The sequence below is a fragment of the Carya illinoinensis genome, chromosome 10 (genome assembly GCF_018687715.1).
Source record: "Carya illinoinensis cultivar Pawnee chromosome 10, C.illinoinensisPawnee_v1, whole genome shotgun sequence".
In the NCBI taxonomy this organism is placed as follows: Eukaryota; Viridiplantae; Streptophyta; class Magnoliopsida; order Fagales; family Juglandaceae; genus Carya; species Carya illinoinensis.
The window spans coordinates 18,925,994-18,943,148 of NC_056761.1; the positions used below are offsets into that span (position 1 = coordinate 18,925,994).

Here is a 17,155-nt window from a genome sequence, read left to right on the forward strand (position 1 = left end):
ATGCAGGGAGTTCATATGTCACTTAGCATAGCCTATCACCTCCAAACCGATGGGCAAATTGAAGTTGTGAATAAAGTCCTAGGGAAATACCTAAGGTGCTTCATAGGGGACAAACCAAAGGATTGGTCACTATGGCTACCCCTAGCCGAGTGGTGGTACAACACCACCCTTCACCTATCTACCAAATTGACACCATTTGAAGTAGTGTACGGTTATCCACCACCAAGTATGGTTGATTACATACCTGGCACTGCTCGAATGGAGGCAATGGAAGCCAACCTCCTTTCTAGGCACCGTATCTCACAGCTACCCCAAGAAATCCTACGAAAAGCTCAAGAGAGGATGAAAAGATATGCCGATCTAAGGAGGAAATATTAGGAGTACAAAGTGGGTGAGTGGATCTACTTGAAACTCCAGTCGTACGATAGTATTCAATGGCTTATTGGCATACCCAAGAACTACCCCCCAAGTTTTTTGGGCCCTTTAAAGTGTTGCAGAAGGTCAACAAGGTAGCCTACCGCCTGGACCTTCCCCCAAGCTCACAGATCCACCCCACTTTTCATATCTCACAGTTGAAAAAGAAGATCGAGGCCAAGTTCTCAGTGGTTCTAGTATTGACCCGAGGAGGTGGTAGCTTGGCGAATGGTGAAATTTAAGAACAAGGCAAAGGCTGAGTTGCTCGTAAAATGGTAGGGGCAAGCTGTGGAGGATGCAACGTGGGAGACCTACTGAAGACTCAGGGAGAATTTTCCTCACTTTGAGGGGCAAGGTTTTCTAAGGAGGAGGGATCTGTAACAAGTGGTGCAACCTAAGCTTTAACCTATTCAAAGAAAGGGATGAGAGGATCGAGGGGAAGTAGTTGACTTGGAAGTGATTCATGTGGGACGCTTTAGAAGACTTCAACCAGTCTTTACTTTTTAGTTTGTAATGGCTATGTTCTATGGGCTCAGTCTTAGTTGGTTTAAATTATATTTACACTTATCTGGGTGTCAATTAGTTTGTTGTTTTGGGCTACCATATTTTAGCCTGTTTATTATGTTAAGGTCTTGTTATCTATTTTAGTCCAGCCCATGGCCTCAGGGATGGAAGGGTAGTGTGTCTAACAACATATATGTTCTGCAACACTCTTGTAAAGAAAACCCTAATTTGAATGTTATAGAAATTTCCTATTTTCCTTCAATTTCTCTTTATGCTTTCTCTGTGGAGGCTCTCCCCTCGACGAGAGTAAGTCTGTGATATTCCTGCCATTTTCTGGTGGGTGTGTTACACAAAGGTCAACAAAGCTTGCGCTGTGTGATCAAAATATAGGAACTAAGGTGTGAACGTTGACAACAACAAAGGCAAAAAAATAAAAAATAAAAAATAAAAAAAATAAAAATAAAAAGGAAAATAAGATGAAGAAACTCTCGGCTGCTAAGGAGAATCCGGAGTTCACTTGGTTTTGTTCTCATGCTATGGAGAAGTGTGATATATGGGTGTCCCGTTGTCCATTACTGTCTAACCTTAATGTGAATCGATAAAGCTGTTAGGAGACAAAGATGTGTTAAGGGCATAGAACAAACTCAAGGAGTTTTGTACGCACTGACATGGCATTGCCACGTGGCATAACCTCACAATGACCAGGTCTCCTTTACACAAATAATTATCTATCTCAGCTAATTTGAGTTGTTATCTATATGTTGGTTGCACGTGGTTTCAAAACACTATTTTTGTCAACGAAGGTTACTATTCATGCTGATGTGGCACCATCACGTGGTGCCATGTCATCTCTTACAAAAACTTCCTGTGTTCATCCAGTGCCCCAAGCATTATTTTATCAAAAAGCCTAGTTTGAAGAAGGTTATGGATGGTCAAAGAGATCCAGTTGAGAATATTCAATGAGAAGAATGTTCCATAAGGAGAAAAGTTGAAAGGGATTTGGGAAAATATAAAATAAAAGAATAACATTTTGCATTCAATTTTATCAAATTCCAAATCGATTCTTCAATCCCATCATTTAGAAATTTAAATCCTTCCTTCATCTTGTCACTGATGCATCCATCTCCTTTAAAACAAACCAAGCCAAAAACTACTCAGAAAACCCAACATTATCAAGAGATTCCTTTGAATCACTTTATTGCAGATAGCAAGTTACCACTCCCAAAAAAGAGCTTGATTAGATGCTTTTATGTCCACTATTCATTTTTATAAGAAGTCGTGCACCGAATCATATAAACATGTCAGAGGAGTCAAATTTTCAAATGATGAAGGGAGATCAATTTAGGGACTGGTCAAGCCTCTGAGAAAAGTTTGATATAATAGGAAAACCAACCAAGGAGCCTTTTCAAATGTTTACTCTATGCAAATAGCTGGGAAATAAGGGTAGTAGGAAAGCAGGAAGACAATTGAACCAAAACTGGTAAAGTTTTCCAAGGTAGAAGCAGATTTAGTTGAGATCCTTTAATGAGTTCTGAATCATCAAATTAAGACTCTATATCATGCTTATCATTGGTGGGCACATCTGACATCTGTGCACAACTCACACCAAGGATTTCTCTTTGCCTGATATAGATCTTTGAAAGAATCTGGCCTATTTGACTAAATGGGAATAAGAAGTTACCTTCAATGAAAAAGAATGGTTGGACCTATTTCTAATCCTTATTCTATCTACAGGATTTCTGGATCTTCTCTATCAATGGTGTCAATGGCACTCTCCACTGCAGAATAAATATCCTACATTTTTGTTAATTTTTTCAGGTTTCCTCATAGTGCTAACTGTAACTCTTCATCAATTAAGTGGTAATCTTGCCCTTCAGATGGATTATCCGGGTCTTGCTTTGTCAAGTTGATGCTAAGTTTTTTTCCTTCCTGTCTTCTGTACAGGAACTCAGTGTCCATGAGTACTTATTGGCATCCAAAGTCACAGGTACCTTGCATCTGTGATTCCAGTACTCCACACATCGATGATTGGGATCAAGAGCCTCAATAGCCTGAGAATAATACAGTCAGAACCAGAAGACAGAATTCATAAGCTAAACTATAACAGATGCATGGAACATCAAAATGAAAATCAACAAGTATCTGTGTTTACAAGCGCAAGCAAGTGGTCAAATAAATAGAACAGAAACAAATTAATGTGCATACATTTGCAAATGTGCGTGTGCCCGTCTGAAAGCAAGACATTCATGTCTGCAAGAGTACATGCTTGCAAGAGTAGCTCTCAAACAACCCAAGAAAAAAACCAAATTATCATGCATCGAAAAGAAAGTAACAACCACAAACGAGGGAGAAAAAAGCATGGGGCTTTCCACAAACTCTATTTTGTGAGGAAAAGCAGATAAAATAAAAGCATTATTGTTAATTCCTCATTACTTACTTCAGACCTCTTTGGAACAAATACGTTGTTTTGCAGACACTAGGGGAATGCACATGTGCTTGACTGAAGTAATTTATGACCTAGGATATAAATAAAGCACAAGCACAAGCTTGTAGGATGGATAAGAAAATCTATTCCAACAAAGATGCAAAATATATATCCTTTATTCAGCTTTTGCCAATAAAAAAAGGAAAAGAGTTACAGTCCTGTTCCAACCAATTCAGTTGTCAGGTATTAGAGATTATATACAAAAGCACAAATGAATGCACTTAAGAATGCATGAAGATATTTTACCTGAATAATCCATGGAGAGAGAAACCCAAACATTTCAAGACCATTAACACTCTGCAAAGGCTGCAAAGAGGGCTGTCCCCACTCCCGCAGGCTGCTCTTTTGTATAATTTCGTGGTTTATCCTCTGGAGCACCATTTCCCAGCACTTTTCTGCTGAGAAGTTTGTGAATGTCTCACTAGGCGATTCTTCTAAAGTAACCTGGAATTCCCATCAGAAGTGAGAGGTAAAATGTATATTAATAAAAAGATACAATCTTAAGTTACAAAAATTTATTGTGTAACAGTGTGATTCATTACTTCAATATGTGTTCCAATATGCCATTAGTGGTTCATCAGTGAGTGCAATTTCTTAGATTATAAAAGCAAGCCATTGTACTCACAGCATGTAGCATCTAAATGTATACAGAAATGCATGTCTCTGTCAAATTTAAATTTGTGGTCATATTTATTATGTTAAAAAAACAAAGCAAAATTGTGGTCATGTGTATAGTAGAGGCTAGTCTGTTGTCAATTTGAATTTACGATGTCAGATTTTTGTTCACATTTAGTTTTCAGGCTGATCAAATCTAATTATAACTAGAAGATTAAATTAGAAATTTGGCTTTGGGCTGAAACAAACAAGCCAAACTGACTACAACAGCAGCACATCGATCAAGAGAAGTCATGCTTGAAAAACTGCCAAGAATTAATCTAGGTCCAAGGGGAGCTCTAGCATCAGTCTAGACAAGGGAACCCGCCCAAATCTGGTGCCATGTACTGAAAGAGGAGATTAATGGGTACGAGAAATTTTCAAAAAGCAGTAAATATGCATCAACCCAAACAGGTGACTATAACCATGTTGGTCATCATCATATTAATACCCAAAACAGACATAAAAAATCTAAAAACAGAATGAAAAGAAAGTTACACCTTAAACAGTGGCCCGAGAAAGCCAGCATCAAGGACTTCTGATATGTAGCTACAAATTTTTGTTGGATTGAGCACGCTAAAAAACTTTACACGGGTCCTATATCCTGCACAATGTAACCCAAAATGAGAAGAAAGTGACGGTGTCCCCTGTAAAATTACAGCATCGAATGGAAAGGAACAAATTGAAGTTATTTTACAGGATCCAGTAAATTTGTTTACCTTTAGGGAAGATGGCCTGCTTACTGCACCAAAGCCTGCCAAACATGAGAGTCCCAAGATTTATAGGCTCAACACAAGGGTCTAACTGTTGTATTGGATTACAATTGAATAAAGTATCCGCAATTCCTGTTTCTAAAGATCTGTCTGATGGCACTTCAGAATATGGACGCAAAGATAAAAGATCAACCCCAAACAGCTTGTTACCAGCAATTGAACCAGTATGCTTAATACCTCTCGAACATGAAGGATAATCTCTGCTTATAAGAACTTGTGAAACTGATAGATTGTAGATGCTATCATGTTGCATTTTATCTGGTTCTCTTGCTGAATATGAACTATCAACATTCTTTTGTTTACAGATTGACATAGAGGTCTCCTCGTTTGTGACAGGCTTGGTGCTATTATAGCTATCCGATGTACGTAGCAGCCCACTTTCATGTTCATCACACATAATGTTGAGGTTCAAATCAATACAGCAATCCTGCTCCACCTTACCTTCACCGTTCATGTCTACAGTTTTGTCATTTATGATTGTATTTTGACTATCTATACTCATATGAGATGTGCTTACACTAAATGATCCATGCTGAGATTCTGACTGGATAACTTCTGAAAAACGATGGCTATATGAAGTGCAGGGCACATTTAAGTTTAATTTCTCTTCAGTTTCCAGGAAAAAAGATGAACTTTCCTTTTGATCACAAGACTTGGTTCCATATGTGTCACTTTCAATATCTGGTTTAGCTACACAGATAGCCTTTCTAGAATCTGATGCCCATACTTTTAATGCATCCACACTTCCTTCCAGTGCTTCAACCAGCGTGTTCAACTCACTCATAAAGTAGCGCAGAAGCACAAATCTATTGTCTATTTCACATGAACAGAAATGGTTGGCATGTTTAAGACATGAAAACTGATCAGGAGAACACTTGCAGCTGGCAGCAGATAGGTGCAAGTCATAATAGCAAGATAAGCATTCTCTCTCTTTGTCCACATCGAAGTCCTTTTCCATCTTTTGCAACTTCATTTGACTATGAAGATTATCTAGTCTTTTCTTTTCCATCTGTACCCTTGTCTGTCAATGGTAGCAATGATTAAAACAAAGTAAGTTCTCTAAGTTGTATACAAACATTTGATTTATTCATGGTGAAAAGTGGGGAAATAAGGGGAAGAGAGCAGTAATTCACCTTGACTGCATTGGTCAGTACCCCATCTTTCCCACAAAGACCTTTCCATCTCAAATTTTTGGCAGTTTCCTTTCCCATAATGGATAGTTCCCAAAGGGCCTGTACAGCTTCCTGAGCAGACCCTAATAGCAATTTGTCATGGGAAATCGATGTCTTGCGACACTGCTCACTATAAAGCTCCACTGCAGTCTGACCATGCACTAACCAATCAACAGGGGCCACATTCACTGCCTCCGCACAGTTGAAACCACAATTAAATCCAGAGTGGTATGCCCTTGGAAAGGTAAGAATGAATTCGCCAGAATGCTGAACAGCCCGATATACTGGTACACCCTCAGATCTTAGAACCGAAGGAGATAGCTGAGTGACCTGTCTCATAAAACAAATTGTAATTGTAATGCCTGAAATGCCTTCTTAAAATTTATGAGCAAAAGAAGGCATCTCATGGAAATGCCTTCTTAAAATTGTAATGCATGTGGAAGTGCTCATTCCCTTGGGCAATCAGGATAGACGTTGGCTAGGGGAGTGGTTGAACCTGACTGATATTATTTCTTGGAGATGGACAGTCAAGTGACACGGAGGCCAGGAAAAAAGGGAAAATATTTAGGATTAATTCAATACAGGAGTCACTGATACAGAAATTTTCAATAAGCACCACTTCAATTGGTCCATAGGCACTTATTCCAATCTTTTACTAGTATACCGGATACTGGTTGAGCAAAGGGGTGTGCCTGCATTTGTCTTGTAAGACCACTTTGCAAACTTACAAAAGGTCTTCACCTTTCTTCACCGCCTAAAATGTATAGCATAAAATTGATTTGCAATTGCTTTGGGTAATTAACCACTAATGATAATTCATCAACTAAAAAATACTAATTGAAAACAATACATGAAATCTTGCAAAAATCATCTAAAAATTCACCGTGTGAATTATTTTCTGACCAAACTTGCATTTAAACCAAACTATATATATATATATATATATATTTTTATTGGTAACATTTAAGCAAACTATATTAAGAAAATATTTATTCCAATATCAATAAAGACAGTGCAAAGAGACTATCTTACCAGGTCATTAAGTAAATCTGGCTGTTCTTCAAATAAATCAGGTAAATGCTTTCTCATTGCATTTTCCAAAGTGGAAGCATGGCTTCCAGGTACTCCATACCATATCTTAGGTTCACCCCAGTGTAGATAGTTTAGCGAATAAAGGTGATGGTCCTCAACATGCTGTCCCAAATCCAAAGAAGAAAGAAACCACATTACATTGAGGAGAAGAAAAGTTAACATATGAATTAACATAACATCTATCGTACATGGAATAAGATAGTATGGTGAGCTTTTTCACACGACTTCCTAATAAACAGGAGAAACATGTTTGTTAAGGAACATATGAATTAACAGCCCCTAAGGAATTTTAAGAAATGTACCCAGGTACATATAAGAATTTACATACACACTTCAACCTTTATTTATAACCAATATATCAATAAGGGGGCCCTCATGTAAGCGCCAGGATGCAGGTGACTTTGCTGTTACTCGGTCGTTTTAGGGAAATAGTTGGTGGTCAACTGGGTTTGGACTTTGGAGGTTAGAGCTTTTCTCCTCCCAAAACTATCACAGCTTTCAGTTGTAAATCAATATTTTGCAGGAGATTCAACACTCTTGAAAACAAAAAAACGTTTTAAGAAGTCATAATTTAACTACTGGTTCCAAATAGATAACAAATATATTAGTGAATATAGTACATAGCAATAGAAAATCATAAATTCTGCAAACATTTGAAACCGTGCTAAAGCTTGGATATGTAAGTTTTCTTCTGTAACAGTAAAAAGCTTCAATTTAGAGTTACTTTTTTATAGGTTCAATTTAGGGTATTATTTCCGAGCTCAACTTCCATAAAAGAAATCTATCCTAACTCAAGACGTCACCCAATTTCAGTTTAGCACCTTTCCAAGATGTCAAGTCTATGAAAAATATAGAACAATTTTTTTACTTATATTTGATTCGAATAGCACATTAAAAACAATAGGGCAGTGAATAAGACATCAGTAAACACAAAAAGTACACATTAAAACTTTCTGCGTTGATCATTAGTATTCATGTAACTCATTTATTCCTCTGGAAATTTGATAAGTAGTTCCATTGACATACCCAACAGAAAGAAGAAAAGCACATCCCAACATAGAGCCATGGCACTAGAACTCCTGAGATATCACTTTCTTCAAAACTTAGTACAGAACCTGGCAAGCGTGGTAGGTTATTCAGATTCCAGCCAGACATCACATACTGATCTGAGTCGATTTTGGATACCACAGAAGATACCTTGGGAAACCCACTTCCAAATGCTCCTGTTTCCAAGTCAGCCCCATAGTATACCTGCAACATGACGATAAAAAAATGTACAACTTTTGCATCAATTAGACAAAAAAACATAATATACAAAAGAGACAGCCATAAGGATACACTAATTCCATACCTCAACCTCATCGGTTGGTTGCTCGACTATCCGCCAGTATTCACCTTCAATATCCTCCACAGAGAGGTCCCATCCTTTTTTCTCTTCAGTTTCACTATAATTTAAGTCCTCTTTAGCACCCTTTAACCCAAAATAGCACTCCTTAAAAGCATCAGCATATCTCTGAAAATCTGCAAGTGTGAAGTCTGATCCTGATTGAAATCCAAACTTCTCATCACTCTTAAAAGCAACATTAGCTTCTGGATCAGAATTTGTGCGTCCCCTGCCGGTTCCCATTCGTGAGTGCTTCCTTCGTTTTCGCTTCCTGCCTCTGCCTTTCTTTCTCATGGGTTCCCTATTTTGAAGCAAATCAACCTGCTGAATCCGTGTGGAAAATTTAACACGGTCCCATATATCTCTCTCCTTAAGAGGGCAGGGTGGAATCCAAGAAGATGGAGGAACAATCCGACATATGCCATATGATTCTGCCTTTGGGCGTATTTTTGTTATGTAACCAAGTGTATCTTCAAATTCCTAACAAACACGGAATCAAACGACAAAATGACCCCACCACAAAAATCAAAATAATGATGAAGCTCTAGCATTGAAAAAAAAGTGCAAAAATAACATCAAATATTCTTCTTGAAAGGAGAATACCTCAATAGTTGGGTAAAATACAGGTGCTTCATCAATGATAGGTCGGCATGCTTGAACTGGATCCCATCTAGCTGCTTTCTGCAACATATCAAATATAATCTCACTTAAGATCGTGAAACAGCAGGGGAAAGCAAAGGAGCATTTACCTAACCCACTGGAAACACATAAGCCACCTTGCTTCAGAAAGAACTTCAGATAAATTATCTTTTTAGAAATAGGTGATAGGCGCTATAATTTTATTCTCAAATATGACTAAGATAATATTTAAAAAAAAAAAAATATGTTTCAAATTCTATCAACAGTATGCAAAAAGCAACTCAATAACTTCCAAAAATGGCTTCTTTCCATAAAGTGATGATATTGTTTCAAATCCTTTGGAAAACAAAAGAGTGGATAGCATTTCATCACACGGCCAAACACTTATTTTCAATATGTTCTTAGTTTAATTGCACAAAAGTTACAATGATGAAGCTACATGGCAAACACAAAAATTTTGTGAAGGAATGGTGATGAATATCTTCTCTAAGACCCACAATTTGAACACTGCATGCACTTATCTGAAAATGCCCCTCTGTAAATTTGATTATGGATAGAAACGAGGATCTTATTTGCAACGTGTGAAGGGTGAGTCAAAAGAGAGAGAATAAATGACACGAACAGAAAGTAAAACGTAAAACCCGATGATCATGTCAGGTGGATGCATAAAACAGATATATTGGACAAATGATGCAATTCAATGGACGGACTAAGAACCCTAACCTCTTTGACATGAGATTCTGCAGCCAATTTCAACTGTTCCATTGGGTAAAAAGATGTAAACCCTAAATTACCAATCGATACCTGGAGAAAAACCATTTTAATAATCAGCCCAAATCAATGCAGAAGCAATTAATCAGAAAACAGTACAATTATTTACAAACAACAAACTTGACCCATAAAAATGAATACATTCGGGTGAGAAAGAAGGATAGCAATATGTACCAATTCCTAGAGATCCATAAGCAGTCCCAAAAAACAGTTTGTTTCTACTTTCTGAAAGATAAATCTTAACCCAGAAAAATCATACAGGAAAATAAAAATCTCCGTAAAAAGAAACGTTAAATTGTAAATTAAAAGCCCATCGCAATCTTGAAAAGGAATAAATTCTGAAACCCTAAAAAAAGGGGGGAATTTTTAATCAGAATATAATTTTCTAATAAAAGAATAAGAATTGACTAAGTAAAACAAATTCATTTAATAAAATTAAAAAAAAAAAAACCCAAAAGAAAATATAATCAATGGACACTAATGGGAATGAAAGCAGGTGAAAACCAAGCAGTAGTTATCAACAAGAAAACAATAATAAAATAAAATAACACGAAGAATGAAAAGGAAGGAAAGAACAAAGAAAATAAAATAAAATAAAGCAAAGGAAAGGAAATGGGTACGTACCTTAAGAAGGGCTAAGATTGAAGGTTGAAAGACGTGTAAAGTGCAGTTGATGCTCACTTCTCCTGAATTTTTGTTTGTTTATTTTGGTGGAAATTATTTGAAAGAAAGAAAATATGGGAACAGGAAAAGAAAACTAAATAAAGTAGGATAAGGATTGTTGATACGAGGAAGTTGGATCCAAATCAAACATCAGGCGGATCCCATAAATTAAAAAGAAAAAGAAAACGCACGCAGTATTAACGGAAACCGGTGACTGAAATCCAACCAACCAACCAACTAACCACAGGTTGTCTGTAAAACATAAACAGACACATTGTACCATCTGTACTTCTCTCTCGCTCTCTCTCTCTCTGGGATTACAACGACACTGACACACGCAAACGACATAACTGTTAGCTTCTGCACATCCTGAAAGTTGTCGTACATTTTTGCTTATGTGAAATTTATTTTATCCTCGGTTCTTATTATTATTAGGTTATTACATAGAAAATTGCAACCAACAAAGAGAGTATGCATAGATTGATACAATTTTATATGATTAATTAAATTTATTTTATATTAAAAATAATTTTTTAATTTGACATACGGTATAAAATTACATTAATTTATAAATTTATTTTAATATAAATTATTTGTAATTAAAGTATTTTTCTATTATTTATATTACCTTTAAATAAAGTCATACAAAATTTATATGATATCATTTGTGCACGTGAGAAACATATGATTTTTTTATTTTATGTTTTTAGATTACTGATATAAGATTCATAGAAAATATATCACTCAAGTGTTAAGAGAGAAGTGAGTTAATAGTGAGCTAACAAAGTTAAAAACTTAAAAGTAATAATTAAGACTTTATTCTAAAACAGGATGCTGTATAAATAGGGCTTTTATATTCTCTATTTAAAACTTGTCATATTAGTTTTATTCTTGAAAATAAAATGGATCCACTCATATAATAATTAAAAAAACTCATAATTTTATTTTAAAATTAGGGTAACTTTCGACCCCCACCGGCCGCCTAATCTCGACAATCCTAAATCGCTAGATTTTAGCCGCCTCTAGTCATTGTGTTTATTGCAACTATCTCTTGAGATGCTAATGCCACCAGAGTGATGGTTAGAAGCAAGGCTTGAAAAATAAAAATTGAGTTCGGAATTGAGTAAGGATCAATTCAATGAATTGGCTAAATCAACAAATCAAAACAGACAATTCATGACAACTTTGAATAGGATGTTTCAATGTTAATAAAAAGTATAAAAATCATATTTAATGCAATTCAAGCATTTTATATCATACATAAATAGTTAAAAATATAAATTTATTAACTAGTAAATATGATATGAATCTAAATAATTCCAACAAATATGGAATTTATGTATTTAACCTCAATAGTTGACATTTTGTTTTGCCTTATATACGAAAAATTTAAAAATGGTGAAGTTATAAATACATGATAAATTTAATATTTTATATACAAATCGGTCTAAAATCGAATAGAATCAATCGATCGAAGCGGTTCAATGAATGATTCAAAATATTCACTAAAATAGATTCGGTTTCTTACCAATTCAATTTGCATCAAATGAATTGGCCTTAATCGAATCCCTTTTTCGAGTTTTGGTTAGAAGTAGTTTTAAAAATAATTAGACTCCTGCTAAACATTGTTAGAATCACATCAAATAAAAGAAGTGAATAACTCCTAATTAATCTGTTTAGTTTGACTTCTCAAAATACAAATGTAAGATAACAGTATTCCTCACCTTAGACCTCGAAATCGGAGACCCATCAGCTTAGAAAAGACGACCAATCATGTCCAAAATACCACTCCATAAGGGAATGCCCGAAGATTTTCCTCGGATTTTCTTTGAATTTCCTTGTCTCTCTGAATTGCTTTTAAAGAAAGTATTTGATTCTTCTGGATTCATTTAATTTGTTTTCCAATTTAAGAATTTGGGATGGCAACAGCTTTGCATGGGAACTTACCATAAGGGAATGAATGCCAGATGATTTTTCAGTCACTATTTAATTATGGGTGGTGCTAGTCCAACCGTTGCGGCTCTTTTTAGTATAATTTTAAGTTTTTTTTTTTTTTGTTTTTATGTATATTTTTTAACACTTTTAAATATTTTTTTAAAAAAAATTTACAATATCATTATAATACTTTTCTTTAATCACGAAATAATATATATATATATATTTATACATATAATCTCAACGGAAGTATAATCTCAACGGAAGTCCCAGCGGTTGAACTAGCGTTACTCTTTAAGAAAAAAACTACTATGCTGCCGAATAGTTACAGTTTCATTTGACCTCTCAGTAAATTTTTTATTTTATTTTTACTTAATAATTAAGGAATTTATTTGTAAAATATTGATATATTTTTTATATTTTTTTAAAAATATTTAAAAATAATAAAAAAATATAATTCAAAAATAAAATTAAAAAACATTACTTTTATACTAACAGTCACTTGCTACGATAAGCTACAAACAACACAATAATGTTGTTCATTCTTTAATGATATTGCACCTTATAGTTTTTTAATTTATTTTAAAATTGTTTAATAATTATTTTACAATTAATTATAAAAGATGGGTGGCAGTTGACTATTGGAGAACTTTGTCCTAATAATTATGCTCTTTTAATATTGAAATAAATACCAAAAAATAGACAGCAAAGATTGTCATTATTTTTGCTGTGATGGTAATGATATGACGTGTAACGGTTTCAACCCATTCATATTACTTTTAGGGATCTGTTTGTTTGTCGAAAGTGTCATATAATTGAACTCAAAATATTTATCACATGTATCAAAACTCAATTTTTTTTTTTAACAAATTTAAGTTAGAATTTTTAAAGAATTTTACATTATAAATACCTTAGCTACTCAAGAGAATCTTGATTTAGTTTTGTTGAATGTGAAAGATATATTCAATACTTCATATTGTTTTAAGAAATTAACCTAAAATATGCAGTGAAATCTAGGGTGGCTACTTGTGCCTCCCAAGTCCCAAGTGAGTAGCTCTAGCTTTGACCCCGTGGGTGGGTGCCCTTATCTGAAGGCTTGGAGAGGTAGATTGGCCACCCTGATCATCCACTCACCTGTGGGCCTCCATGAGCCCATAACCTATTTTTGTACTATTTTTTGCCTTAGAATCCGTTTTGTGAGTCAATTTTGACTCAAAATATGTTTTTTTTTTTTTTTCACTTCAATTGAAATTAAATGTTATCACTAAATATAAATAAATCTAATAAAGTTGTTAACTAAAAATTCTAACATATTTCAAGTAGTATAAACTATTACACATAATCTAAAACTAATACAAATTAATCTAAAAATATTACAATTTTTCAAATAGCTTGAATGAATAACAATGTTATAATAATTGCAATACATTTAAAAAGAAAATAAAGGTACCAACATGTAGCAAGAATATTTTCTAACTCCAAGTGATATCACAAAATCTGGAAAAAAAAATAGCAAAAAATGAATTATATAATCTCTCAAAAAGAAAAGAATGTCAATTAAGAAAAATTAATACTTGTAAGGGAGTTTTTGTCCCCGGGGCCTAGGGCCTAGGAATGTAGGCTCGGGCACATGGGGCCCAAACTGGACAAATAACCCCCTCCATAGGGGATCTCTAGGCCCTAGAAGAAGAAGAAGAACGAGGAGCACTCAAGCCCCTCCGTTGTGTTGCCTAGCCCTTGAAGGGTCGAATGGGCAAACAGACCGTACAGGTAAGAGATGCGTAACCCTCTAACAACAAGCAAAGAAAGAAGGTGTGACTCGACATATTACACCTACTACTAGCAGATGAGACAAAAGATCATGCAGCATTAAATGCACCCCTAGAAAGTCACTCTACAATAAAATAAGCGCATGGCTGAAGAAGCTACAGAGAGAACACCTCCCACAGTCGTAAAGTATGGGTGCCTGATGCCAGAGACTAGATATAGAAACGACTCCCAAGTATCAGGATAAGGGTTAGATTCTCTTAACTCTTTCTACTCACTCAAACACTCTTATAAGGAGATACTGACTTTAGCATCAAAGACTTCTCGGTCGCCACCATGGCTACCATCTTGCTGTATTTTCTTTGTATTCGTAGGCCCAAAACTAAAGACCCGAGCTGCTAACAGCTCGACTCAAAGGTGTTCGAAACACGACGTTAACAGTGGCTTCGTCTGTGTGATTCTGAAAAGCTTTACTTGTCCTTTGTATGCTTACGAGAACCCGTTCTCAAACAGCTCAAGAACACAACGAGACAACGGTACTAGTAAGCATGGAATCAAGGATAGTGGAAGTAACACAGTAAGGAGAGAAGTAGAAGGAGATGCGTGATAAAGCTGCCAACAAGCTGGGAGACAACTTGACGCCAAATGAACGGGCGGACTCTGGTGGCACCAAAGGGGGATCTAGCACCGCACAAGAAAGGGACCATAAGCAAGCTGTCCTCCCACCTGCACCTAAGTGCGCTTGAATAGAGAGCGAGGTATAGGATGAGTCCACACTTAGGAAGTTGGAATCCAACGAGCCACTAGAACTGGTCTTGCTAGATCTGAGCCGCCAGGAAGCCACCGCCCAAATCAGCACCGAGATGACCCTCAAGACGAAGGCCGCTATGCAGCAACTCTTCATGGAACATCGTGGCGTATTCACCTGGAGTCATAAGGATATGCCAAAAATTGACCCAACGATCATGCAGCACCATCTCAGTGTGGACCCCAGAGCCAAGGGGGTAAGGTAGAGATGTAAAAGTTTCAACATAGAGAAAAACGCTGCCATTGCCGCAGAGGTCGACCAGTTGCTCTCAACAGGGTTCATATGGGAAGCGCACTATTTAGACTGGCTATCCAATTTAGTGTTGGTAAAGAAGCTGAGCGGCAAGTGGAGGATGTGCATGGACTTTACTGATGTAAATAAGGCCTACCCGAAAGACAGTCTTTCCACTTCCTCGCATCGACCTGATTGTAGACTCAACAGTGGGCTACTGCATGCTGAATTTCATGGACGCCTAATCTAGGTACAACCAAATCCACATGAACCCAAATGACGAGGAGAAGACATTGTTCATCATAGACCGAGGGTTGTACTGTTACGCAGGCATGCCCTTTAGATTAAAGAATGCGGGGGCCACCTACTAGCAGTTGGTCAATCGCATGTTCAAGGATCAAACAAGGAGAAATATGGAGGTCTACATGAACGACCTGTTGGTAAAATGAGTAACACCTAGATGATCTTAGAGAAGCCTTCGCGGTGCTAAGGTAGTACCAAATGAAGGTGAACCCGATAAAGTGTACATTTGGTACGAGCTCCAGGAAGTTCTTGGGTTTCATGGTGTTAGAGAGAGGAATCGAAGCCAACCCGGAGAAGATGGATGCTATCCTCAATATGCTTGTCCCTCGGAGCATAAATGATGTCCAAAGGCTCAGGGCAGGGTGGCAGCCCTCAATCGCTTTGTATCAAGATCTACCGACAAATGCCTCCCTTTCTTCAAAGTCCTATGAAAGGCCAAAAGTTGAAACGAGGAATACGATGAGGCATTCAACAACCTCAAAGAAAACCTCACCAGTCCCCCTATTGCTCAGCCAACCCAAATGCTAGGAGGTCCTGATCTTGTACCTATCTGTCTCGATGCAAAAGGCCTCATCAACCTTGGTACAAGACGACGGCTGGGTCCAGCGACTAGTATACAACACCAACAGATTTTATAGAGAGGCGGAGGTCAGGTACCCCTCTCCCCCCCCCCCCCCCCCCCCCAAAAAAAAAAAATTGAACAACTCGCTTTCACTTTGATAATAAGCACATTAAAGCTCTGACCCTATTTCCAAACCTACTCAGTCAAAGTCCTCATCGAGACCCCCTAAAGAAGATCCTATAAAGACCAGATGCTTCGAGCCGCCTCACAAATTAGGTCATGGAACTAAGCAGGTTCAACATTGAGTGTGCCCCATGCACCTCGATAAAGGGATAGGTGCTGGTGGAATTTGCAAGCTTACATGAGGAAATTGCCAATGCACAACCCATGAAGCCCCGTCAAGTCTTTGTTGACGGCTTGTCTTGTCGGGTTGGAGGGGGAGTAGGAGTACATATCATTACAGATAAGGGCGAGGAGTCTTACTACGCTGTTAAGTTGGCATTCAAAACTATGAACAATGAGGTAGAATATGAAGTACTGTTTTTCGGCCTAGCGATCTCCAAGTCTCTAAGTGTTGAGGAGGTGGAGATTCAGGCCAACTCCCAGGTGGTGGTTAGCTAGGTGCGAAGAAAATTCACGGTAAAAAACGAGAAATTGAAGAAGTACCTAATGCTGATAGAGGCCGAATCCACTCGCTTCAAGTATTTTCAAATACAATAAATCATAATAGCCAAGAATCACAAGGCAGACCGGTTGGTGAGAACAGCATCTAGGCAAGAATGTTCCTCACTCCCAGAATCAACAGTTCTCAAGACTGCCAAGGTACCTCTGTAGGGATTGAGGTGATGGAGATCAAGCAGGAAGCACCAGAATGGGCTGCGAACATCATCAAATATCTGGACACCAAAAAATTACCTGACGACAGACGAGAGGAGTCAGGAAGGTTAGGCGCCAAGAGGCAAAATACACCATAGTTGACGGGATCCTATATCGGAGAG

The 17,155-nt window shown here is 37.0% G+C and overlaps 1 protein-coding gene across 2 annotated transcripts; it reads right to left on the reverse strand.

Moving 5' to 3' along the window:
- Positions 1–2,384: 2,384 nt before the first annotated feature.
- LOC122279316 (lysine-specific demethylase JMJ18-like) lies at positions 2,385–10,884 on the reverse strand. 2 transcript variants are annotated; one of them, XM_043089876.1, is made up of 11 exons: positions 10,513–10,884; positions 9,841–9,921; positions 9,082–9,159; positions 8,446–8,958; positions 8,121–8,345; positions 7,035–7,196; positions 5,964–6,332; positions 4,777–5,851; positions 4,558–4,661; positions 3,650–3,847; positions 2,385–2,969 (listed from the first exon to the last, which is right to left on the reverse strand). In XM_043089876.1, exons 2-11 carry the CDS (start codon positions 9,880–9,882, stop codon positions 2,820–2,822), a joined length of 2,916 nt encoding a protein of 971 aa, XP_042945810.1. In that variant the 5' UTR covers positions 9,883–9,921; positions 10,513–10,884; the 3' UTR covers positions 2,385–2,819. The 2 variants fall into 2 exon arrangements, with proteins under 2 accessions (XP_042945810.1, XP_042945811.1); XM_043089877.1 differs by lacking the exon at positions 10,513–10,884 and adding an exon at positions 10,063–10,343.
- Positions 10,885–17,155: the final 6,271 nt, after the last annotated feature.